Source organism: Stegostoma tigrinum, chromosome 15, assembly GCF_030684315.1.
Source record: "Stegostoma tigrinum isolate sSteTig4 chromosome 15, sSteTig4.hap1, whole genome shotgun sequence".
Lineage (NCBI taxonomy): Eukaryota > Metazoa > Chordata > Chondrichthyes > Orectolobiformes > Stegostomatidae > Stegostoma > Stegostoma tigrinum.
Window position 1 is genome coordinate 18,403,924 of NC_081368.1, and position 26,925 is coordinate 18,430,848.

A 26,925-nucleotide genomic window follows, 5' to 3' on the forward strand; every position below is an offset into this window, starting at 1 on the left:
CAGGACAGTTTGTCAGTTATCATCACTCCAAGGAACTTGACACTCTTGAACCTTTTCATCTCAGGTCTGTTGATATAGATAGGGGAATGTCCTTCTCTTTTCTTCATGAAGTCAATGATTAGTTCTTTTGCTTTGTTGACATTGAGAGAGAATGTTATGATTGTACTATGACACCAGCGCTCTATCTGCATTCTGTATTCTGACTTATTGTTGTTTGATATCCTTCCGACCACATGGTTTCATCGGCAGATTTGTAGATGGCATTCATTTGGAATTTGAGCACACAGTCATGGGTGTACAGGGACTACAGTAGGTGGCTGAGAATGCATCCTTGCAGGGTGCCAGTGTTTGTATGTTCGAATTTGTTCACATGGGGCTAGACGGTGGAAATAAAATCAGCCAGAAATCTCTCCTTCAGCTTTGAAGAAGGCTCGTACCTGACTGGAAACATAAACCCTGTTTCTCTCTTCACAGACGCTGCCAGACCTCCTGCATTTCTCCACCGTTCTCTGTCTTTTTTTCAGATTTCTCACCTTTGATGGCTGTAATAGTGTACATATGACACAAACTGCTCTCAGGTTTGACACCTCCAGGAAGGCTCATGGTTAGCACTGCTGCCAAACAGCTCCAGGGATCTATGTTTGATTCCAGCCCTGTGACTGTCTTTGTGGAGTTTGCACGTTCTCCATTTTTCTGTGTGAGGTTCTACCAGGTGCTCCAGTTTCCACCGGATGTGCAGGTTAGGTGGATTGCCATGTTAAATTGCCCAGTAGTGTCTAGGGGTGAGCAGGTTAGGTGGATTAGCCATGGTAAATGTAGGATCACTGGAATAGGGTATGGGCTAGGTCTGGGCTGAATGGTCTTCAAAAATTTAGTGAAGACTCAATGTGCTGAATGGCCTCTTTCCACAGTGTAGGGATTTACTGACTTATTCTATACTGCGGCTGTGCAAACAAATAAAATGGTACTGTGCATTAACCCAAATGACACAGAAAATTTAAAAGGATAATTGAAAGGTATCAAAGCCGAGCACAAGTCATTGCCTTGAGAGAGACTTGTAAACTTGTACCAAAATAAAAGTGATCTGTTGATCTGAAATTAACAGGATATTCTTGCCCAGGTTAGCTGAATTGCCCTCAACATGGTGTAGAGCAGCTCTAAACAAATGCTCCACACTTTGTTATCTCAGAAAAGCTTCCTGTGGGTTTTGTTTTATTTAAATTGTAGACACTTCCAAACTTCTATCACAGGTGTTCCCTGTGATAGATGTTTGGAACGGGTGAAAGATATTTCACCCGTTACACAATTCTGTTTCTCAGATTCAATATCAGTTTCATAAAAGGCTACATATTGACCTCTCAAGCCTGCAAGCTGAGCAGTTTTATTATACATAAGCTAAAGACAGAATCTTCTGCATGATTGTTGCAAAACACTTTTCAAAAATCTTTGTCTTCGGATTCCTCCTCTTTTATATTCAGTCTGCTCCCTCCTGTGGTGAGCACAGGGTGAATGAAAGAATATTGAAGCCCACTCCAAACAAACATTTTGATTCTTTCAGATTGCTTTTCCACATTTTAACCTATTGTTTATTAAGTAACATTTTTGGTCTCACTGAAGTGTGGGACATCAATATTGAATAATGGAACATTCTCTACTTCAGATGGTAAGCAGACTTTCTCAGCACAGATAGAGTGCAGTACTTTATTCTGACCTGGTCTCAGAAACTCAGTGATAGTTCCAGTTTTTCTCAGCTAGTAGGGAAAATGGGATTACAACAGAGAATTTGTTGCTAGTGTTTTTATTACAAACTTACGCCCCCAAAGAACTGAGTCAACACAACCCAAAATCATTCCTCAAAGATTTCATACAGAGAGCATAAAGATTCTTTTACTCTATGTTGGCTTTCATCCTAGTGGCTGGAACAATGACAGGATGAAGTGCCTTTCATTTCATGAACACTCTACTTTTGAAGTGACATGTGTGCAGCACTGTAAGAGTGAGGAGTCATGGAGAGGACAGGAACTGTGAGGGTGGGGAGTTTGGGGGTCAGCAATTGTGAGGGTAGGGAGACAAGGGTGCAAAAGTTTTAAGGGCGTTGAAGGATCCAAGAATTGTGAGGGTGGGAATTGTGGTGAGGAGTGAGGATGGCCAGAGCTGTGAGAGTGGCAAGTTGGGGGAAAGGTTATTGTGAGGGTGGTGTATTGGCAGGCAGGGGCTGATCGCAGGAACTGTGAGGGTAGGGTCTTGGGGTGAGAGGACATAAGGTGTTAGGGTATGGAGGGGTAGGAACTGTTCTAAAAAGTATAAAAATAAATGAGAAATTGAAAATAACATGCAAATGGATATTATATACAAGCATGTCCCATGGCTAGAAGAGACAGTGTGGGGTTTTCTGCTGGAGTGATCATACTATGGAGGGAAAACTCTCAGAAAAAGCGCTGCTGCCAGATTTCTGACTAATGGAATGATGGCCCCGTCAAGGACTCATTTACATCCAACCAGATCAAAACCACCTTATCCAGTACCGAAGCAAAAACAGAAATTGCTGGAAAAACTCAGCAAGTCTGACAGCATCTGTGAAGAGAAATTAGACTTAATGTTTCGGGTGAAGCGGCCCTTTTGCAGAACTGATGGTAGCTCGGCAAATGTATTTTTTAATGTGGAAGATAGGGTGGGGTGAGGGGGTAAGGAGTAACTGATTAGAGATAGAACCCAAAGAGAGAGAAGCACAGGTGGACAGACAAAAGATTAAATAACAGACAGCCTTGGAATATGAGTGGCTGTTAATGGGGACAATTACTGGCTAACAATGGGTAGTATGCAATAGCAGACCATGTGATAACAAGCATTTCTGAAGAAGGGTCTAGGCCCGAAACATTAGCTTTCCTGCTCCTATGATGCTGCTTTGCCTGCTGTGTTCTTCCAGCTCTACACCTTGTTATCTCATGTCATAACAAGGTCTGGTGTGTGAGGGATGAGGTAAGGACAAGGGAGCAGGTGCTCTAGCCCATAAAATTATTGAACTCAATATTAAGACCAGAAGGCTGTAGAGTCTCCAGGTGGAAGATGAGGTGTTGTCCTTCTAGCCAGCACTGAGCTTCACTAGAGCCTGAGACACAAACGTTGTTGGCCAGGGATCAGGGTAGTGTGGTGAAATGGCAGGCAATTGGAAGCACAGAGTTTGAACATACAACATAAAACATTACGGCACAGTACAGGCCCTTCGGCCCTCGATGTTGTGCCGACCTGTCATACTGATCTGAAGCCCATCTAACCTACACTATTCCATGTACGTCCATATGCTTGTCCAATGACGACTTAAATGTACCTAAAGTTGGCGAATCTACTACCGTTGCAGGCAAAGCGTTCCATTCCCTTACTACTCTCTGAGTAAAGAACCTACCTCTGACATCTGTCCTATATCTTTCACCCCTCAATTTAAAGCTATGCCCCCTTGTGCTCGCCGTCACCATCCTAGGAAAAAGGCTCTCCCTATCCACCCTATCTAACCCTCTGATTGTTTAGCAGACAGAACGTAGGTATTCTGTGAAGCACTCTCCCAGACTGTGCTTCGTATCCCCAATGTAGAGGAGACAATGCTGTAAGCAGCGAATACAATAGACCAGGTGAGTGAAGTGCAGATAGAGCACTGCTTCACCTGAAAGTGTGATTAAAACCTTGGATACTGAGCAGGGAGGAAATAAGTGGACAGATGTGACACTTTCTCTGATCATAGGGGAGTGATGCTGTGGGGGTTAGTTGGGAGTGAAGGAGGAATGGTCCAGGGTGTTATGTAGGGCACGGTCCCTGTGGAAAGATGATAAGGGAGGGGTGGGGCATATATAGGTGGCACGGTGGCTCAGAGTTAGCACTGCTGCCTCACAACACTAGGAACCTGGGTTCAATTCCACCCTCAGGTGGAGTTTGCACATGCTCCCTGTGTCTGCGTGGGTTTCCTCCGGGTGCTCCGGTTTCCTCCCACAGTCCAAAAATGTGCAGAGTAGGTGGATTGGCCAGGCTAAATTGTCCATAGTGTCTCGGTTGGGAAATACAGGGATAGACTAAGGGATGGGTCTGGGTGGGATGTTCTTTGGAGCGTTGGTGTTGATTCAATGGGCTGAATGGCTGCTGCCATGCTATAGGGATTCTATGATCAATGATCTATGTGTCAGGTGGTAGCATCCTGTTGGAGGTGGAGGAAATGACAGCTAATGATTTTCTGAATGTGGATGCTGGTGGGATGGTAAGTGGGGACAAGGGAGGCCCTGTTGCTGCTGTGGGAGAGGAAAGAGGGGACGAGGGTGGAAGTGTGGGTGCTGGGTCAGACCCAGCTGAGGGCCCTGTTAACCATGATGGTAGAGAGCCTTCAATTGAGGAACAATGTGGTCATTTTGAAGTTGGCACCATGAAAACAGATGCCACGGAGTCCAATGAACTAGGAGAACGGAATAGAGTCTTTAAGGAGACAGGGTGTGAGGATGTATAGTCAAGGTAACTGTGGCAGTCGGTTGGTTTGTAATAGATGTTGGCTAGCCTTTCCCCAGAAATGGAAACTGAGATGTCGGGGAAGGGAAGGGAGGAATCGGACATAGACCAGGTGAATATGAGAGCGAGGTGCAAATTGGAAGTGAACGAGATAGACTTTTCCACTTCCAGATGGGAAAGGGAAGCAGCACCGATGATGTCATTGACACACCAGAGAAAGATTTGTGGATGGGGACCAGAATAGAACTGGAACAAGGAATGTTCCATGTACCCGACAAAGAGACAGCCATAACTGGGGACCACATGGATATCCAAGGCCATCCTTTTGACCTGAAGGAAGTGAGAGGAGTTAAAAGAGAAGCTATTCAGAGTAAGGATGAGCTCAACCAGGCAGAAGAGGGTGCAAGTGGATGGGTAAAGTTCAGACCTTTTTTCCAGGAAGAGGCAGAGAACCTTGAAACCATCCTGATGGGTGATGGGCACGTGAAGGGATTGTACTTGCATGGTAAAGAGGAAGCAGTTGGAGCCTGCAAACTAGAAATCCTGAAATTAATGTAAAGCATCAGAGGAATCGTGGATCTAAGTGGGACAGGACTGGACAAAGGGAGAAAAACATTTCTGTTCTTGTTTCTGATTTCTAGCATAAATAGTTCTTTCATTTTTTTTATGCCAGTATAGGCCAGGAGATCTCAAATTAGTTTAATACTAGAATCAAACTAGTCCATAACGGAGACAGTAAGGACTGACATTGCTGGAAGCCAAAGTCTATAGGTGTGATGCTGGAAAGGCACACAGGTCAGACAGCGTCCGAAGGACAGGAAGGTCAATGTTTCAGGACTAAACGCTTCATCAGGATTGGGGAGGGGGAGAGGAGCCCAGAGGGGAGTTTGGGGCTGACTTGGTGATAGGTGGATGTAATTGGGACGTTACTGTGATTGGTTATAATACCTCAACTGTATCCAATCCCTTTTGGCTCAGGAACTCCCTACCTACAATTGTGACACAACCCACTCTCTCAACCTTTTCTAAATTTTTGTATTCTCCAACCCACAACACCTCACCTTCACAATGGATGTACAGTCTTTGTATACTTGTATCTCCTGTAGGCCCAACCAGTCGCCCTCCACTGCTTGCTTCTTTGTAGGGCTTTTGGAACAGTCCCTCTTCTGCAACTACACCAGCACCATTCCTCAGCTCTTCCTCAGCTATATTGATGACGGCATCAGTGAGGCCTCACATTCCCGCGAGGAGACCAAACTGTTCATCAGCTTCACCAACACCTTCCACCTCATCCTAAAATTCACCTGGACTATTTCGGTCACCCTTCTCCTCTTCCTGGACCTCACCATCTCCATGACCAGAAACCGACTCACCACCGACATCCATTTCAAACCCACTGACTCCCAAAACTACCTCACCTGCACCTCTTCTCGCCCTTCTCTTGCAAAAACGCTATACCATATTCCCAATTCCTCAACCTCCACCTCCACTGTATATGCTCCCACGATGTAGCATTCTACTCCAGGGCATCCCAGATATCCTCCTACTTTAGGGATCATAATATTCCCTCCTCTGTCATGAAGAATGCCCTCAACTGCATCTCCTCCATTTTCTGCACTTCTGCCTCAAACCCCCTCTCCCCAACAGCAATAAGGATAGAGTCCCCTTAGTGCTCACATACCACCCCAACAAACACAGGATCCAACACACCAGGGTCTGGCATTTCTGCCCCAAATATCTACAACCAAAAGATATTTCTCCCACCCCGTTCATTCTGCAGGGACCGTTCATTCTGCAACTCTCTGTCAGTTCCACACTACCCACCAATTTCTCCACCACACCCGATACCTTTCCCTGCAACTGCAGGAGGTGCAACACCTGCCCTTAAACCTTCCCTCTCACCTCCGTCCATGGCCACAAACAATCCTTTTAGATCCAGCAGAGATTCACCTGCACTTCATTCAACCTTTTCTATCATATCCGTTGCTCCCAATGTGGTCTCCTGTCTATCAGGGAAACCAAGTGTAGACTCAGAGATCGGTTTGCAGATCATCTGTGCTCTGCATGCATCACCTAACCCAACCTTCCGGTTGCCATCCATTTTAATGTCCCCTTCCACTCCCCTGATGACATGTCCATCCTTGTCCTTCTTCACTGTCACAGTGAGGCCAAACATAAACTGGAGGAATAACACCCGATATTTCACCTTTGAAGCTTACAGCCTAATGCCCTTAACGTTGACTTTACCAGACTCAAAATCCCATCACCCCCAGCCTTATCCTGTGTCCAGCCCTCCCCCTCTTGGCCTGACCTAACCTGGTCATGTTCCTCCTCACCTACTGGGTCCACCCATCCCATGGACCAATTACAATAACTCTCTACCTGCATCCACCTATCAACATATCTCCTACCCTTCCCCCAGTCCCACACCCCTCCCTCTGTTTATTTCTGGGGTGGCCTTCCCTTCCCCAGTCCTGACAAAGGGTTTCAGCCCAAAACATTGACTTTCCTGCTCTTCTGATGCCGCCTGACCTGGTGTGCTTTCCAACTTCACACCTGTAGACTCTAGTCCATAAAATGTTTTCTTTCTCGGAGTGTAGATATTTTTGAATCAACCTGTTCAGAGATGTGATTGCACACCTCTGGATCAGGTGGGTCTTCAACCTAGGTTTCCTGGTGTACATGAGAAGGAAGTGAGAGTTCCCCTTCAAGTTACCTTTCACCCTAATCTCAGGTGTGATGATGAGTTGACGTACCTTGATTGAATGGCCTCCTCATTGCTCTTCCCTTTAATTCCCGCACCAGTATTCCCAGGATGAGAGCCATCGTCAGGCCAATTGGAAAACATCGAACTGATGACTTCAGAGAAAGCTGAGTTCTGACCACATTTTTTCTCACTGCCTCTGTGAAGTAACAGACAGATCTTAAAAGACCATGGAAAAGTTACTTTCAGTTTCAAGCATGAACAAACCGTGAGCAAAATACCAGCCACCCCTCATGAGCTCAAATTGTAAATTCTACCCAATTATTTTTGCTAGCTTCATATTGTGGTGTATTTTACAGTGACTTTTTCCACTTCAAACCATTGTAGTTTCTTGCCAATAAAATGTTCCCTATCCCACAGCAATCCCTCAAGATTCTCTCATAGGATTCCATATGGATCAGTGCAAAAAATACGCTTTGATTCCTTGCTTCTCCTGAGCTTTCTGATATCACTTAAAGGACATTATGACTGTCACAAATGTTCTGTTTGCATTTGTAGTAGGAAAAGGAGAGTAATAGCAGTTGGGATTCCAGTCTGAATCTCTGCTGCAAAGAAATACTAGGCAAGGAGAGATCAAGCTTTGCTGATGTTGGCCCTACCATCAAATGGCCTACAGATGCTCAGCATCTGAATGTTACATAACTAATAACTAGCTTTATCATATGGTATCCAGATGGTACAAAAAAATTACTGGCAGCTGTTAAACTGTGCTCAGAATGAGTCGCCAGCTGCAAAGAGGTAAAGCAATGTAACGTAAGAAAATATATTTTATTTTAAATCAGCTTTTTCGCAAATCACTTTTCCTTCATCCACACTCGTCCTCTGGTAAGCCCAGCTCTCCGAATCAATACGGAGATGTGTAAGAGGCACCTGAGAGTAGTCACTGTAACTTTCTTCTTCCTTTGTCCATTCAGTGCCACTTTCTAATGGCTGAGTTCAGGAGCTTGTGTGAGACAGAAAGCGTCAGTGTGCTGCTGTGAATAGGAAATGCTGAGAAGCACCCAATGGTAAGAAGCGATAGCAATGTTGCTGTCATAGTTTAATCACAATGTGGGGGCCAGTATAACAGCTGGCATCAAAACAAGAACGGTTGTAAGAGCAAAATATTCTGCAACTGAAGAAGGGAAAGAGGGGATTGTTTTGGGTATCTGTTCTGTTTGCTAAATTGACAGATTTAGGTTTGCGCTAAGGTAATAGTAAGTTGTTTGAAATAGTAATTAATGCTGTTCACACTCATTGAGGTGTTGCAATATGGAATAGCAAGAGCACTACCAAGAGGGATGCAGGCAGCAGAAGCATTTGTTTTTCAATTATTGAAATGTAAGTTAGATAGACTTCTTTCAGAAAATAATTTGAGATATTCTTAAGTTAAGATGTATTGGAGAAAAGTAGAAAATGGGGCAGGAATAGGCCATTCAGTCCATCAAATGCGATCTGCCATAAAATGTGACCATGCAACTCAGTACCTTGTTTCCACTTTCTCTCCATACCTTTTGATCTCCTTATCCCCAGAAACTATATCTAGAAAACATTCAATGTTTTCATTTCAGAGAAAATGGGAACTGCAGATGCTGGAGAATCAACCCAGCACTTTCCCCTGCAACCGCAGGAAGTGCTACACCTGCCCCCACACCTCCTCCCTCACCCCCATTCCAGGCCCCAAGATGACTTTCCACGTCAAGCAGGTGTTCACCTGCACATCCGCCAATGTGGTATACTGTATCCAATGTGCACGGTGTGGCTTCCTCTACATTGGGGAAACCAAGTGGAGGCTTGGGGACCGCTTTGCAGAACACCTCCGCTTGGTTCGCAATAAACAACTGCACCTCCCAGTCGTGAACCATTTCAACTCCCCCTCCCATTCCTTAGACGACATGTCCATCCTGGGCCTCCTGCAGTGCCATACTGATGCCACCCGTAGGTTGCAGGAACAGCAACTCATATTCTGCTTGGGAACCCTGCAGCCCAATGGTATCAATGTGGACTTCACGACATCCCAAAACCAGCCCAGCTCACCCCCACCTGTCTAACCTGTTCTTCCTCTCACCTATCTCCTCCTCCCACCTCAAGCCGCACCTCAATTTCCTACCTACTAACCTCATCCCACCCCCGCGATCCGTCCGTCCTCCCCGGACTGACCTATCCCGTCCCTACCTCCCCACCCGTACTGACCTCTCCACCTATCTTTTCCTCTATCCATCTTCAGTCCACTTCCCCCTCTCTCCCTGTTTATTTCAGAATCCTTTCCCCATCCCCCTTTTCTGATGAAGGGTCTAGGCCCGAAACGTCAGCTCATGTTTTAGTTTCAACTGCTTCCTGTGTCAGAGATTTCTACAGGCTCACCACTCTGGGTGAAAATAATACACTTCATCTTGGTCCTAAATGGCCTATCTCATATCCTTAGACTGTAACCCCTGGTTCTGGGCTCTGTATTTACTCTGTTTAATCAGCTTAATACGTACAGACAAAATATTGCATGCTTGACACTGACAATTTCCAAATTTTCCACCACTTGATATATTCTCCATGTTCTGCTTGTATCAGTTGTGGGTTACAAATGAATTTCCTGATGATCCTAAATTCCATTTTTAAAAATCTGTCTACCAGCATTGCAAAAGATGCTATTAGTGTCTGAGTTCTCATGTTCTGATGAAGGCTTACTCCTGAAATGTTAATCCCTCTCTTTTGAAATGTTATCTAGCCTACTCTGCATTTCTGAAAACTTACATGCTTGATTAAGAACATATTCACACATGATCTCGGATCAGAAATAGACCATTTAACAAACCTTCAAACCTACCCCATCATTCCATGAGGCTTTGGCTTAATTGTTCATGCTCGAAATTCCACATTCCCATCTATCCTGAATAACCTTTTATTAACCTGCCTTACATCTATCTCCACCTTTAACATATTCATAACGTTTACTCAAAACTCGCATTTCGGTCCTCTATTTCTGGACCGATCTACAATACTAAAAGAGCCCAGACTGAGGTTGCATAGAGCAAGTCAGAACATCTATGCTGAGTGGGTGAATAACTAGGTTAAACTGTATTGGGCAAAGGTCCAGAGGGGAGATGATGAGAAAGATTTTCATCCAGAGTGGAGATGAGACATGAAAAGTACCTGAAAAGGCGTTTGAAGTTGACTCCATAAATCATTTTGAAAGGGAATTGGACAGATACTCGAGGATGAGGTAATTATAGGGATGTGTAGAAACGGTGGAAATGAGACAGGAAGCATGACTGCACTTTCAAAGACCCACTACAGGTACAATAGTCCAAATGCCTCCTATTGGGTTCTATGTCTGTATAAATCTACAAAGTGTGATGCCTTACACATTTGAATAGCTTTCAATAGTTATTGTCCTGCCTCATGAATGAAGAAAGACCACCTGAACATGAAATGAGAACAATCATGGAAGTGAAACCAATCGAGTTACTGATTCCAATGGTGCATCAAGAAAAAATGAAAGGGTTAGGGGCTCCCTGGTGGCCCAGTGGTAGTGTCCCTAACCATGGACTAAGAGACCTGATTTCAAGTCCCACCTGCTCCAGAGATGTGTGATAACATCTCTGAACTAAAGGAAAAATAAATCAAATTCAAACAAAAGCTACCCACATAAACAGGATAGAATTAAAAATGGCATAGAATCAGAGTTATACAGTATGGAAGCAGGCCCTTCAGAACAAAGTATCTGCATCAATCAATCAGTTATTCTAAACTGACCTAGTCCTATTTGTCAGCATTTGCTCCTTATCCCTCTAAACCCTTCCTATTCATGTACTCATCCTGGTGCCTTTTAAATATTGTCATTGGACCAACTTGCACCACTTCCTCTGGCAGCTCTTTTCATTCACACGCCAGCCTGTACATGAAAAGGTTGCCCCTCAGATCCATTTTAAATCTTTCCCTCTCATCTTAAGCCCATGCACTCTCGTTTTGAACTCCCCTGCGCAAGGAAAAGACATTGTCTATTTACTGTATCCATGCCCCTCACAATTTTATATATCTTTAAGGTCACCCCTCAGCCTCTGACGCTCCATGGAAAAATGCACATCGAAAATGTAACACTGGAAATGCAACAATTTTCCAGTACTTATCCCCACAAACCTATTCTTCAGCTACCTACCCAGGGTACTCCTGGATTGGTTTGGACGATACACTTTTATCTTTTGGGGGCCGGGTGCCATCTCTTTCTGAACTTATCCACTCTGTTAGAAATAAAATGAAGAAATGTTAGCAGATTGCAAATGTAGCAAATGGTCTTCTATTAAGTTGCAAAACTTACTGGAAATTTGTGTAAATTTATGGTTGAACTATAACATTTTAAAGAAATGTAACTTTTGCTAATTTTACATGTTTCTGTAAATTTAATTGAGAACAAACAGATCAAAGATGCTTTTGTTTTGGAACAAAGAAAATACCTGAGGACAGCATTATTAGGCTACCAACAAACCATGCTACTGAATTTGTGCCATCAATGCCCCACTTTGAGCTGAAAAACTATTTTCAATAAGCACGTGGTTATAAGGAGATGCCAAATGGAGAATCTGACCCTCAATGTAGGGAAAGATAATTAGGCATGTTACCTCCAGGATCACTTGGTGGATATTTCTAACCGTAATGCAAGCAGTGTAGTTGTCCAATCATTGTTTATTGTGTACATGATGTACTAAACTTTGAGACCATAACAAAGAGATAGTATGCCGACGTGCATATTTCAGTCCCATGCACTGGGAACTCATGCATCTGAGGAACTCACCATAAAGACGTTCCCGAGTTCGTTTGCGTTCAGCAGGTACAACAACCCTCATAGTGACACGGATAGATCCTGACTCATCTCCCAGGTGCGACAGACCTGTCTCAAATGTCTGTGGTGTGTTTCCAATCAGGGACTTCAGTGCGATACAACACTCTCCTGCAAAAGGGTAGAAAGTGGGAATACAGCATGGATCAATCTTATAAAAATGTAAATTAAGTTCATGTTGTCGAATTGATTTATGGTCTTGAGTGGTGTTATGAGGGATTTCTGTACCATTAAGTTCTTCTGTTACTTTTGACTTTTTGCTTTAGAGCATTGTTTGGAGGTAACTTTGCAGCAGATACTCCAGATTTAAAGAGGATAGGGCGAAGAAGGATGGATTGCTTGAATACAAGGCACTCAACATGGGTGATGTGCATTGAGCAAGCGGCATAACAACTGCTTATTCTACTTACAGCAGCTACATTCACTAGAAGGGCTATAAAAAAGGCACTACGTGGTCTCCTAATTGGTCTATCCAAGGACCTCGTGCCCCTTTAAACAACAAAATACTTGAAAAATCTCAACAGTGAGTCAGATGCCTTTCAAACTGCCTTCAAAATTCATCAGGAAATATGAATTGATGACTTATACTCTCCAGCTTAAACTCTTCCCCTTATACGTTCTGTCTTCACAAACAGATACACACACAAAGACAGACAAGATGTCAGTATTAAAACTGGAGAAAGAAAAACACAGTCACAGTTTGAAAGCAACTTTCTGGACCAAAGGCTTCAGTTACTTTCTTTTGCTTCCTTCAACTTCTTTGCAGTGTTTTGCTATTGATAAAAGGTTGCATCTCTTTCATTCACTGAATCTACTTTTACTATCTTTAAAGGCTAGTTGGAACTTGACTTTAACTTACCATAGGATTCATATCCATCTGTGGATTTTATGGTCAGCAGGAGGTGTTGGTCTTGTAGGTACTCAATATCAGACAGAATTGGAGACAACTAAAAGCAGCAACAGTGAACAGTAAGACATAGCAGAGATCAATGAGTTCAAACTAGTAACGATATATTATCCGGGATTTGGAAAGTCTTTGCTTTGGGTCAATGTCTCAGTTCCTGTCTCCATCAACAGCCTTTCATTATAAATCAAAAGGTTAAATTTTGCTTTGATGAAGTCAGAATTAGAATATCATTAGTATCATAAGTGTATCATGAGGCATATCAATCTCTAAAGGACTGTGATGAATTTGAGAGGTTTTAAGTGAATTGAAGTTATGTTCGCATAATTAGACACATTAGAACACAGAGACAGTAGGAACTGCAGATGCTGGAGAAGGTGAGACAACAAGGTGTAGAGCTGGATGAACACAGCAGGCCAAGCAGCATCAGAGGAGCAGGAAAGCTGATGTTTCGGGCCTAGACCCTTCTTCAGAAATGGGGTAGGGAAGGGGGGTTCTAAAATAAATAGGGGGTTCCCTCTATCCCTATTTATTTCAGAATCCCCTTCCCCTCCCCCACTTCTGAAGAAGAGTCAGCTTTCCTATTCCTCTGATGCTGCTTGGCTTGCTGTGTTAATCCAGCTCTACAACTTGTTACATTAGAATACAGGGAGTTTTATTCTACATTTAACCCTACCTGGTCATGGCGTTCTTGAGAGGACTATTCAACAATTTTACTCTGCAATACATTTGTTATATACCTAGCTTAGGTGTTCTTGACGAAACACCTGAGCAGGACTGGTACACTGGATCAGACCCATTCTGTACTTGATTGACTGCTGTCATAAACATTTTGGAAACATTAACCAGGAAAATACCCTGCAGCAAGTCCTTGTGGCTAAGAAATGGCTCTAACAGCTGGCTTGAAACAGGCCAACCACACTGGAATTTTCTTATTCCCCCTCCTCCCAAGTCTTCCAACAAATAGTGGGAATTCTCAGAACTTTTGCATTTACTTGTGGGACGTGTACATCTTGAGCTGGGTCAGCACTTATTGCCCCTACTAGTTGCCCTTGAGAAGGTGCTAATCAGCTGCCTTATTGTACTGCTGCAGACTATGTGACTCACAATGCTGTCAGGGAGGATGTTTCAGGATTTTGATCAGCAACATTGAAGGAATGATGATATATATCCACATCAGGATAGTAAGTGTCTTCAAGGGGAACTTGTCGGCTGATGATTCAGTCAGTTGGACTATTAATGAACCTGAAGCACAACTGAAGGACATCCTTGCAGCTCCGCTGAACTGCCAGAAACTGAGAGCTGATATAACTGATTTTTGTCCTATATCTCTGTGTTCCTTCATCAGTGCGGTGTCATGGTGGTTCTGTGGTTAGCACTGCTGCCTCACAGCGCCAGGCACCAGTTCTATTACATGCTTGGCAGGCTGTCTGTGTGGGGTTGCACATTCTCCCTGTGTCTGTCTGGCTTTCCTCCAGGTGCTCTGGTTCCTTCTTACAGTCCAAAGATGTGCAGATTTGGTAGATTGGCCATGCTAGATCACCCAGAATGTGCACAAGTGTGTAGGCTAGGTGGATTATCCATGGGAAATGCAGGGTTACAGGCAAAGAGAAAAGGGTTCTGGGTGGGATGCTGTTTGGAGAGTCAGTGTAGACTCAATGGGCCGAATGGCCTGCTTCCACACTGTAGGGATTCAATGTTTTGGAGAGTGTATTGTCAGACTCAATTCTTTAAGGAATGGCCACTCATTGAAAATTAAATTTATTTAGTCACTATCTGCATCAGTTTTGGAACAATATCTGGGTTTGTCTCATTAAAAGCCAACATTTTCCTCACCTGGGACAATAATCTGCTTTCTAAATGAAAATTAGATGGAGTGGACTACTTTTTAAAAATCTATGTACAGTTAGGCATGTTTAAACCTAGGATAAATTTGAGCTTCTGCATACAAATTCAAGCTTATTCAGTTTTAGACATACCCAGCTTATTTTCAAATGCAGCAGTCAAGAAAAAATAGATTTTTTTTGTTCGGCTTTGATGTATCAATCCTAGGAAACTAGTGTGGCACTAGCCTATTGGGATGGGAAAATGATAGGGCAGTTCATTCTTTTGGATTCTCAACAGAGGCCATTGCTTATCAGTGAGATTAATGTTCCTGTGTTGCCTCAAACACAACCTTGGCCGGGATAAAATATTATCAAGGATTGAATCCTCTTTTACTAAGCTTTTTGCTTGCTCTGTACATTGATCAAACAACCAAACAGCAATTTCACACTATTCAGATCGAAACATTCAAACCTGGTTGAGTTTACAGCAATTGATGTTTATATTATATATTCCATTAGTTATCATCTTTTATCCAGCTAAAGCCATGACCTACCATTGGCAACTGGTGTGCAGACCATTGAACTCTCAGGAATCCATGCTTAATACAGATCTGCAAAGCATTATCCAAACTTTTCTTAAATTCTGCCAAGAAAATGTGAATTTTTCTGTTAGTCTATATAATGTCTTTCCTGTAATTTTAGACAGAGATTTTTATATATACACGTTAACATGCTAAATACTTGCTGAGTAATTTGCTGCAATTATTGCATTGCCTTTTCTGCATGTAAAAGGTTTGACAACACCTTGCACATAATCTTTGTCCAGCTGGAAATCTGATTACTGCATGAGATATCACTGAGGCACAAAAACAAAAGCACCACAATAACTGCTTTCAAACTGTTAGTTACAGTTTATGGAACAAATTGAGCCCTTCATTTGACTGGAAGGTTTCTGCACTGCTTGGTTCCATTGGTTTTAAATCCAGAACTTTAATGATGTTAAATAACCTCAGCATTATTTACAAATGGACAGTCATTGACACTAGCCCAGCTCCCTCAGAGCCAGCTCTCAGAGTGAACAGAACCTCTGACACTCCTGTTTCTACCTGTCAGCCAGGGATCCTTGATTGGACCCCATTAAAAGCAACAATCAGGGAACTCATATTCTACGAGGTCCACCTGGCTGACCTCATTACAATCACTACACAAACCTAATTAAAATACATTGTAAAAATACTGCATGGAACTTTAATTACTTGTGACAAGTCCTACACAAAGCACATGACACTGCATTCCCCCTGAGCTACTTGGAGTTGGCACTTGCCTTTCCTGAGGCCAACTCACCACTTGGCTTATTCCCTGGCGCTGCCACTCAACCTCTCTCCCCTATACACCACTTCTCTTCTGCTCAGAGTCTGCTGTCTCTTTCTGTCTCTCTGACATGCATGATTACCATTAGTAGTATTTAATGGACAGTCTGGGGGTGTGGTCGATCTCATCCAAACCAGCGAGGGCACCATGTCACCATGTTTACGAAGTTGGGTAGAGAATTTGTGGATTGCAAGGCAGGGTGTTAGAATTTGGTGTTTGTAAAATCTTGGTGTTTGTAAAATGCTGGGGGGGAGGCAGTGTTCGGTTCCTTTAAAACGTAATGTGCTTTTGCTATGCTTATAGATTCAAAAAGGATGTCTGTGGGCAGCAGCTTAGGGGTTTGCAGGTGCACAGAGCTCCTGATTTGAAATATTTATATCAAAAGCTGTACAGTCAGCAGGCCAAGCAGCAGTTTTGTGAAACTATCAAGACAAGTTTTGAATTAGCCAATTAATTTGAACCAGGAACCTCGATACCAAAAACCAATTAAATTTAAACCCGATGGCTTTGACAACATAGGACCAATCCTATTGTAAGGAAAATTGATAAGTCATCAAGGGTATAAAAGATGTGGCAGTTAGGCAAAGACTGGAGAGCGAACTGTCATCTGCAAGAGTTAACAGGTCTCAAGAGAGAATCGCTAGTTCTCACAGACATCTCTAAGATTTAGGGAAAGTACCATCTAAATCAAATGTGCCCATGGCACACTGAGTTAATATCCCTGACAGAAGAATTTGGCAGATAAGGCATTCCTGACAGAACATTTGACGGAGAAGGCACAGAACATTCCAGAAGACTTGTAACCTGGCTGTAACTTTGAGAGAATAAATTGTACTTTGATTATTTTTGTTTTATATAGGTGGGACTTGTATTTATTGGAAGAGCGCACCATTAGAATTTTGTTTTATTCAGAAATAGTTATTAGTTAGAAGGGATTTATTTGGTTTGTTAATAATTTAGTTAATTTGTTCACTGGTAGATTTAGATAAATAAATTGTTACTTGTTGATTGTAAAGTGAGTGTCAGGGGTTTATTTTGCTTAACCACTAGGAGTTACTGAAGCAAATTGATTACATCCCTTTCCAGACCCTTTTTAATGTATTATTAGGGTGATTTGCTCCTGTCTAGGTGTTTCAGTTATAGTTATAGCGGGGTTGGTGGGGGGGGGGTGGGTGGTGATCAACCTCCACTTTATAATAATGAACCCTGGGGAAGAAATCTCACCTGGCCAGAGATTTTTTTTTTAAATTTTGGGTGTCACTGGCTCAGCTGGTATTAAAGTGCCCATCTCTAAATGCCCTGAAGGTAGTTAAAAATCAACAGCATTGTTGTGGGTCTGGAGTCAGGGCAGCAGCAAAAGATATTAGTGAACCAAATGGGTTTTTCCTAAACAAATAATAGTTTCATCATCATCAAAGTCTTAATTCCAGATTTGTACTGATTTCAAATTCCACCATCTGCTGTAGCAGGATTTGAATCCAGGTCCTCAGAACATTACCTGGGTCTCTGGATTAATATTCCAGTGTTAATACCACTAGGCTATCACCTTCCTTACATAGGTGATGGCTGCTTCAATATGCTGGCCAGTCAGAGGCCACAGATCTCTTGAATGATGGAAGGTGGCGACAGCTACAGGATGAGAATTATCTGAACCAACTAGATCCCAGGCCAAAGGTTAATGACGGCAGATGGGGGTGAGTTACAAAGTGCCAGTTGCCAGGCGGGTGTTACAGAGGATGAGGAGGCAATCAGCAGCAATGACAGGTGTGGCTCTCAACGTGCTCCTCACCTGTCCTTCAATCAGGCACTGAGAGCCTTTGAATGTGGGATCTCAGCCATAACCAGCAAGCAGCTCTACTTGGGTTTATTCTCATGCTCCCCTTATTCTGTTGGGTTACCACAAGCAGCAGTGGGATAACTCTTATCTCGAGGCATTAGTTGCCCACTTAAGGACTTCTGTAGGTAAACACAGGCTCAATTAAGAAGGAGGTAGATATAAATCTTGTGGGTGAAGGGATCAAATGACATGGGGGGGAGGGCAGGATCAGGGTATTTAGCTCAGTGATCAGCCATGAGCAGATTGAATAGTGGAGTAGGCTCAAGGGGCAAAATAGCTCACTCTTGCTCTTATCTTTGATATTTCTTTGAATTGCAGTCAAAGCTGTTGGAAGCTGGTGGAATCCCCATTTGCCAATCTCCCAGCTGATAAACTTGCTGTGTCATCCTTTACTGAAACAGGTGATCGGTAAACAATGACATTGATCTATAACTGACTGGATCACTTAGTACAGGAGTAGTAATTACTGACATGACTATTAGGCAGAGAATTGCTAGAAAAGCTCTCTTTGGATGGTATTGAAAGCCCTCCCCCAAGGTGAGGGTGGTGGGTGCAGGAGATGGAATGAAGCAGTTTATCAGACAAGAGGGTTTGGACGGTCAACTCCACTGCCATCATGCCTTCCTCCTGTTAATGGGTAGACCTATCCTGAAAGAGGTGACATTGGGCTTTTGTTTGCACCCTGGCTTGTGAGTGATACATCAGTCACCTCTCTTAAATATCCTAAATTTAGGGAATGAAACTGAATAGGAGAACTATGATCGTTTACAGTAAAATAAATTGTTCGATGTAAAGTGATTGTAAAGAAGGAAATTCATTTTAATGAAGAATAAAACATGGGTGTTGATCAATAATTTGGAGCTCAATTAAACTCTGATCAGTCTGAATAATCAATATCATGATGGCAATGTGTTTAAGTTTTCCATTAAAATCCTGCAAGCTTTATCACCTTAAGTGCTGCTATAAAATGTGTTATTACTCAATAAATGCTGTTATAATTAATCTGTGACGTATTACTGCAAATCCTATTTAATGGATGAATAAGATATAAGTAGAAATATTTTCCATATAATGATTATCTTTATTCTCTCTTCTTGTGTCGATGGAATATTGTTCCTCTTGATGTTTTGCTTCATAGGTTGAGGCTGTTCATTGAAGCAATCCAGCACAGAAGTGCTTTGAGGGGGCAAATTTGATAAGGATGTAAAATATGCTCCAGTCATTCAGTTGGATTTAGTAAGGAGAGGTCACGTCTGACAAACCTGTTAGAATTCTTTGAAGAGGTAACAAGTATGTTAGACCGGGGAAACCCAGTAGATGTTATCTATCTAGACTTTCAAAAGGCCTTTGATACAGTGCCTCACGGGAGGCTGCTGAGCAATGTGGGGGCTCATGGTGTTCGAGGTGAGCTACTGGCTTGGGTTGAGGATTGGCTGTCTGACAGAAGGCAGAGAGTTGGGATAAAAGGCTCTTTTTTGGAATGGCAACTGGTGACGAGTGGTGTCCCGTAGGGTTCAGTGTTGGGGCCGCAACTGTTCACCTCATACATTAACGATCTGAATGAAGGGACTGGGGCATTCCAGTGAAATTTGCCAATGATGCAAAGATAGGTGGACTGGCAGGTAGTACTGAAGAGGTGGGGAAGCTGCAGAAAGATTTAGACAGTTTAGGAGAGTGGTCCAGGAAATGGCTGATGAAATTCAATGTGAGTAAATGTGAGGTTTTGCACTTTGGAAAAAAGAATACAGGCATGGACTATTTTCTAAATGGTGAGAAAATTCACAAAACAGAAGTACAAAGGGATCTGGGAGTGTTGGTCCAGAATTCTCTAAAAGTTAACTTGCAGGTAGAGTCCATAATTAAGAAAGCGAATGTAATGTTGTCGTTTATCTCAAGAGGGTTGGAATATAAAAGCAGCGATGTGCTTCTGAGGTTTTATAAAGCTCTAGTTAGGCCCCAATTAGAATACTGTGTCCAATTTTGGGCCCCACACCTCAGGAAGGACATACTAGCCCTGGAGCATGTCCAGTGGAGATTCACACGGATGATCCCTGGAATGGTAGGTTTAACGTATGATGAACGGCTAAGGATCCTGGGATTGTACTCAGTAGAGTTTAGAAGGTTGAGGGGAGATCTAATAGAAACTTACAAGATAATGTATGGTTTAGAAGGGGTGGATGCTAGGAAGTTGTTTCCATTAGGCGGGGAGACTAGGACCCGTGGGCACAGTCTTAAAATTAGAGGGGGTAAATTTAAAACTGAAATGAGACGACATTTCTTCAGCCAGAGAGTGATGGGCCTGTGGAATTCATTGCCACGGAGTACAGTGGAGGCCGGGACGTTGGATGCCTTCAAGGCAGAGATCAACAAATTCTTGATCTCAGAAGGAATCAAGGGCTATGGGGAGAGTGCAGGAAAGTGGAGTTGAAATGCCCATCAGCCATGATTTAAATGGTGGAGTGGTCTTGATGGGCCGAATGGCCTCACTTCCACTCCCATGTCGTATGGTCTTATGACCATTATTCAATCTTCAACTGTAGTTAATATGAGGAAACAGTTTAGAGCAGATGGACAGACCATCAATGGTCATTTTGGATAATGTATGAATTATAACTATGTGATCTTACAGAACCAGATTTTTATATTGCATACTCACAAACAATAATCCTGATTTAATATACTGCATTGCTCCCCATCACTATCACATTTTCCCTCCACTGTATATAAACACTTCAATGTTGACTCAGTCTGTTTCAATAATTAACACTGCGAGTCAAAGTAAGATCTTCAGAGAACAAAACTATCCACTGTCCCCCCAAGTTGCCATTCCTCATGTGCAATCTTCACCCATATGGAAAAATGTTTTACTACCAGTGCTGATAGCATGGAAAATTACACCTGAGATTTGCATGAGCTTCCCAGCAAGGTTCACCACTCACAGGGTTTCAATCAGTCATGCAAATTAATCCATCACTGATATGTGCATTGATGTGTCATCTTCCCTCCTTTATCCAATGACAGTGAAGTCAATTGTAATGAATCTATTGCCACATGGACTTTAATCAAATTATTTAACATAAACAAAGCGAGGAATTCAAAATGGTCTTTGTCTGTGGAGGTCAAAGCCACAGTGATGTTGTTGTACCTAACAATTACTAAGGACACTTAATTGTGAGGTAACAGGCTATGGCTGTTAAAATGTGAGTATTGAATGTCCCAAACCTTCCAGACAGCTTGAGTGAAACTCAATGAAAAATTTTGTTTTGCATGTCGTCTTCACAATGGCTTCAATAAGTTCAAACTCAATACATGCCTGGCCGGAGCTGTTACCAGGACCTGCAAACAACGTAAGTATAATTAATTGTACAAGAGAAGTCAACCATGACAATAATCTGCATTTTATACAGTGTCTCTAAACCAAACTCCCTATAATTCAAGCACATATCATCTTTTATGCAGTCTAGCCTTGAATATATGTGTGTGTGCGTGTGCATATGTGGTTGTGCGCGTGTGCCATTCCTGGAAAATGAAACGGTGTTATATACTCCTGAACCAAGCTATGGTCAATTATGAAATAAAAAGAAAATGTAAACTTTCAGGAGGCACCGAAGTTTACTTAGCTCCACAATATGAGCTACGTTTTTTAAATGGATGTTTCTCTACCATCTTCTCGCAATAATACTCATTACTTTGTTTCTATAGGAACAAGTCTTATAGCTGCTTTAACATTTATGCACGGCATGTTTCATTGATTCCGTTCAGTAAGTTGACTGACTCACTAACTTCACTCATAATTTCCAAACTTTAACTTGCATCTCCCTAAAATAATTACCTCCTTTGTAAATTACTTTAAAATCTTCAAAGCAAATTATTATGAGACCTCACAGTGACATACCTTCAATCACATACACATTTAATATCCCTTAACATTTCATTAATTGGATACTGGATGCCCAGAACTACCCTGTTTGCTCGCCACTCTACAGTTTAAGCATGTTATTTTCTTCTCTTGATTTCAGGACAATGGCACAGAGTACTCAGTAATATAAACTCTTCTGATCTGTACTCATTAGGCTGCTTTTTACGGCTCTTTGGGTTGGATTGGGTTGGATTGGGAGGTGGAGGCTTGGGCAGATGTAGAAAAAGGGCAGGGAAAGAGAAGGCAGAGGGCAGCTCTCATGTCCATAAGGATTAACATCAAGTGCTAAATGAAGGGCATTTTAAAAGCAGCAGCTGAGCCATTGAGCGTGAAAGGAGACTTGCTTGTGACCCCTGGCAACTTCCCTGGTAGGATTCAAGAACTTCTAATACCTACTGAAAGAAACCCTTCTCCTGCTGCCTGCTAGACACATCAGCACCAACTACCAGCCCCATCCCCAACTTGCCCAACTTACAGGCCAGCCTGCACCCACTGTGTCCAGGTCAGTCTTCACCCACAATGTCCAGGCCAGACTTCACCTACAGTGTCCAGATCAGCCTTCACCCACAGGGTCCAGGCCAGCCTGCACCCACAGTGTCCAGGTCAGTCTTCACCCGCAGTGTCCAGGTCAGACTTCACCCGCAGTGTCCAGGCCAGACTTCACCCGCAGTGTCCAGGCCAGTCTTCACCCGCAGTGTCCAGGCCAGTCTTCACCCGCAGTGTCCAGGCCAGACTTCACCCACAGTGTGCAGGCCAGCCTGCACCCAGAGTGTCCTGTCCGTCAATCACAGCCCCAGCACTATGGCCAATGTTCAGGTGGCGCTGTCAAGGCTGCTAAGGTGACAGCCTTCTGATTGTCTGGCCCATTCTTGGAGATAACTCCTTCTTGTTTAAGGGATGACAGTAACATTTTTGTCTACGAACAGCCAAAAATGCAGCATTGAGTTATGCAACCAGTCCTGGCAGTGTTACCTCCAGCTTCCAGGTCTGTTGTCAGGGTTCTTGACAAAATTCCAGCTGTTCTGTCTTTTTATTCATCCCAATACCTTACTTGCCCTTCTTTAATGCAACAAATTACTGCGAAATACACGGATCTCTCCACTCCACCTCAACAAATGCCAACAGGAGAATGTACTCTCTCTTGCAGCCTTGTTGTGTTTCCATAATGCCCATCTTCCTGATGTTCCAATGACAATCTTTAAGGTATAATTAGCAATTTTCTTTTCTTGTGGGATCATGCATTCTCAGCTGCCTATGCTGCTTAGCCTGATCTCAAACAAAGACACTTTAATCCCTTCACTCTTTCTTCATGCACAGGATGAGGGTGTCACTTTTAGGCAGCATTTATTGCTTAGAAGCCAACTGCTTTGCTGTGGGTCTGGAGTCAGATGTAGGCCAGACCAGGTAAGGATAGCAGTTCCCTTCCCTGAAGGACATCAGAGAACCAGATGGATTTTTCCAACAATCAGCAACAGTTTCATGGTTATTACTAGATTTTTAAAATTCCAGATATTTTTTATTGAATTCAAATTCCACCATCTGCTGTGGTGGGATTCAAACCCAGAGTATTATCTTGGTCTCTGTATTAATAGTCCAGTGATAACACCAATAGGCCATTGCTTCCCATCTGATCTAGATTTGCAGCCAAATGCAGAAGATGAAAGATGCGTGGACAATCTGCAGTAACAACCCTCTCTAACTAATTTATGGTGTTCAATTCAGTTTGCAGAATGATTCAGGAATCCTCGGCCCACCCCACCACATTCCTCCCCCCTTCCCAGTGATGAACATGCTCTTTGCAGCACTTGGTTCTTTTTACCTTTTTTAGACACAAACTGGGAAGTTACCCCAATTTCAAACGTGGAGAAGACAGGTGAATGATCACTGGTCATAATATCATCAGTGCAACCTGCAGAAAAATAAAATTGCATGAATATGAGAAAATTAATTATTACCCTCTTGGGTTCTTATGGGTCAGGTGATGTGGCACAATTCTGTATTTTTTTTATGCAATAGTAAGTCGTGATGAGCGGTACACACCCTCAGAAAGGAGGAAAATAGAAATGGCAGGAAGGACAAGATTCTTGGATTCCCACCCCCATTCCCACTTCTTGTAAATTTTCACTGATATGGGATAGGATAAGGATATCTGTAGCACATTCTCACACTTTCTTTGTCAGCTCCATTCATCTCTGAAGGCTAATATAGGTGAAAACATTTTGAATGGTTAGCTGAGTTTGAAAGGTCCAGAATCATGCATCTCAGCCAGAGGCTATGTTTACATTTTAATTGGTTTCATGAAGAGGAAATTCACAGAATTGTCTCTTTGATGCAATTAGTGAATTGACTTTTTGTTTCACAACAGGTTGACTGATTCAAAGGATTTACATCTTTTGAATGAGTTTTGTGAATTAGAGTTTGTTATCAGTCAGTTTGTTTCAGTGAGAGCTGAATTTGATAATCAGTAGTTGAAGTTTTCATCTGCCTTTCAATGTCATGGCTTATGAGGTTTACCTATCTTAGTTAGTGGGTAATTTGCAATGAAGGATACTTAAGGTGGATAGGGGTATGAGAGGGCAAAAAATGTTGATGGAAAATACGATGGATCACGTCAGGTAGAAGCGGGTAGGAGGGTTTGAGGCCCTGATACTCATGATGAAAATCAGAACAACGCCCCAGAAAATGTATGAGTGCAGCCCAGACTGCTGTCCAGCCATTATCTATGACATTGTTGCCTCTGGACAGTGTGGCCTGGATCTATCTTGTCCTGCTGCTCCAACACAAAAATAAGACAAGCAAGGGCATTTTATGGGACACAGTTCAGCAGGTATCCCACTCAAACTCCTTCCACCTCCACAAAAATCTGAACCAGTTGTGTTCATTAAAATATTGCTAAAATCTTTCTGCAAAATCTCTTTGTCAATTAAAATTAATTTCCTTTAGATCTCTGCCCAATGTGATGATCATCTTAAAAAAAGTAGTCAAAAGTGATACTCGTTCCAAATTATGAACTGAGGGTGGGACAGAAAGTGGGCAAGGCCCTTTAACACAGGTGAAATTTGAGATAGAAACAGAGTTACTATTATTCCACCCCATGCAAAGATTTGTTTTCAATTCTACTGAAAGGAATTAAACAAATTTTCCTCCCTGACTATAATATTCAAAGGGAATGCACAAGGAAGTCACAAACTACACTATGAATTCTGCCTAATATACCATTATAAAGTCTAAACAAAACTCTCATCAGATGAGATGTGGTAGGCGTTCCTTTGAGAGGGCCCCAGAGAGTTTCAAGACAAAGGTAATTAGCCGAGAAGATCAATTACCTTTATTTAGAAAAGCCTTGGCCCCTTGAGGACCTCTATCATAGGACTTCATATATTCATAGTAATAATGTCTATCTTACAAATGTAATTTGTATCTGATTGCTAACAACATAACAAACGGCATTGCCTCTTCTCACTAGGACACACTTGGTGGCAGCAAATTACCTCAAACACAATCTGGTAGTGGTTGGCATTCCCAAAACACCTAACCATAACTTCCTTATATCCTACTGTTTGCTATTTCTGCAAACAATCTTGCTTTTACTTAACAGAATGGTGATGGGACGATCCTCCACTTTCAGTTATTAAAATTGCATTCGGGTCCTAACACTGATCCCTGCGGAACACCACTATTTACACCCTTCCATTGCTACTCTGTCTTAATGACCAAAACAGTTTTGTATCCATCTTGCCAGCTTAGCTTGATCCAATGAGACTGTACCTATGGTACTAGCCAGCTATTAATTACCTTATCAAATGCCTTACTAAATTCCATTTACATAACATCCACTCCTCTTCCCTCGTTAATGATTCTTATCACCTTCTCAAAAAACTTAATCAAGTTGGTGACACATGACTTTCTTTGCACAAACCCATGCCATCTATCACAAACAAGTCCATTTACTTCCATATGTGAATAAATCCCTGACTCTCAATATCTTCTCCAACTGCTTCCGTACCACTGACGTTAGGCTCACCAGCCTATAATTACCTGGATTACCTTGTATCCCTTCTTAAACAAAGGAATAGTGTAGGCCACTCTCCAGGACTCTGGAAGCTCACCTGAGGCCAAAGAGAATTGCAAAGATGTCTGTTAAGGCCCCAGCTATTTCCTCCCTTGCCTCCCACTGTATTCTGGGATAGATCTCATCTGGCGCTGGGGATTTGTCTATCTTAACGCCTTTTAAGGTATGCAACGTTTCCTTCTTCATTATGTTGACATGTCTGAGAGTATTCACACACCTTTTCCTAACCTCAGCATCCCTCACATCCTTCTCTTTGGTGAATACCAATGTAAATTATTCATTAGGGATCTCACCCATTTCCTCTAGCTCCACACACAACCTCTTTCCTTTCTCCTTGAGTGGGCCTATTCTTTCCTTAGTTACCCTCTTGTTCCTAATATATGTATAAAATGCCTCAGATTTTCCTTAAACCTTCTGGCCAAGGACATTTCATAGCCCCTTTTAGCCCTCCTAATGCCCCATTTGAGCTCCTTCCTACTTTCTCTATATTCTTTAAGCACATTGTCTGTTATTAGTTGCCTGTGCCTTTTGTAACTTCGTCTTTTTTTGACTAAGCTGATACTTTCCCCTATAATCCAAGATTCTGAAATCCTGCTATTCCTTTCCTTCATTTTCATGGGAACAGGTCTCTCCTGAACACTAACCAACTGGTACTTAAAATACACTCATATGCCAGATATAGATTTACCATCAAACAGCAGCTCTAAATCCACATTCTCAAATTCTTGCCGAATTCAGTTAAAGTTGCCTTTCCCACAATTTAATGCCTTCAATCAAGGTCCACTCTTGTTCTTATCCATAAGTATCTAAAACCTTACAGAATTTATGGTCACTATTTTCAAAATGCTCGCCCACTGAAACTTTGATCATTTGGCTGGGCTCATTTCCCAATACCAGGTCCAGTATGGCCCCCTTCCCTTATTGAATTGCCCACACA

At 42.5% G+C, this 26,925-nt stretch overlaps 1 protein-coding gene across 1 annotated transcript in view; it reads right to left on the reverse strand.

The window, feature by feature from the left end:
- The window catches only part of LOC125459021 (phosphatidylinositol 3,4,5-trisphosphate 5-phosphatase 2-like), a 182,802-nt gene that overhangs the window by 10,985 nt on the left and 144,892 nt on the right, over positions 1–26,925 (reverse strand). Inside the window, exons 20-26 of the mRNA XM_048544898.2 lie at positions 23,736–23,825; positions 21,220–21,333; positions 15,344–15,432; positions 12,919–13,006; positions 12,015–12,170; positions 11,382–11,463; positions 7,242–7,388 (exon numbers count right to left, since the gene is read on the reverse strand). Coding sequence (XP_048400855.1) covers positions 7,242–7,388; positions 11,382–11,463; positions 12,015–12,170; positions 12,919–13,006; positions 15,344–15,432; positions 21,220–21,333; positions 23,736–23,825 — 766 coding nt within the window. The remainder of the gene's footprint in view (positions 1–7,241; positions 7,389–11,381; positions 11,464–12,014; positions 12,171–12,918; positions 13,007–15,343; positions 15,433–21,219; positions 21,334–23,735; positions 23,826–26,925) is intronic.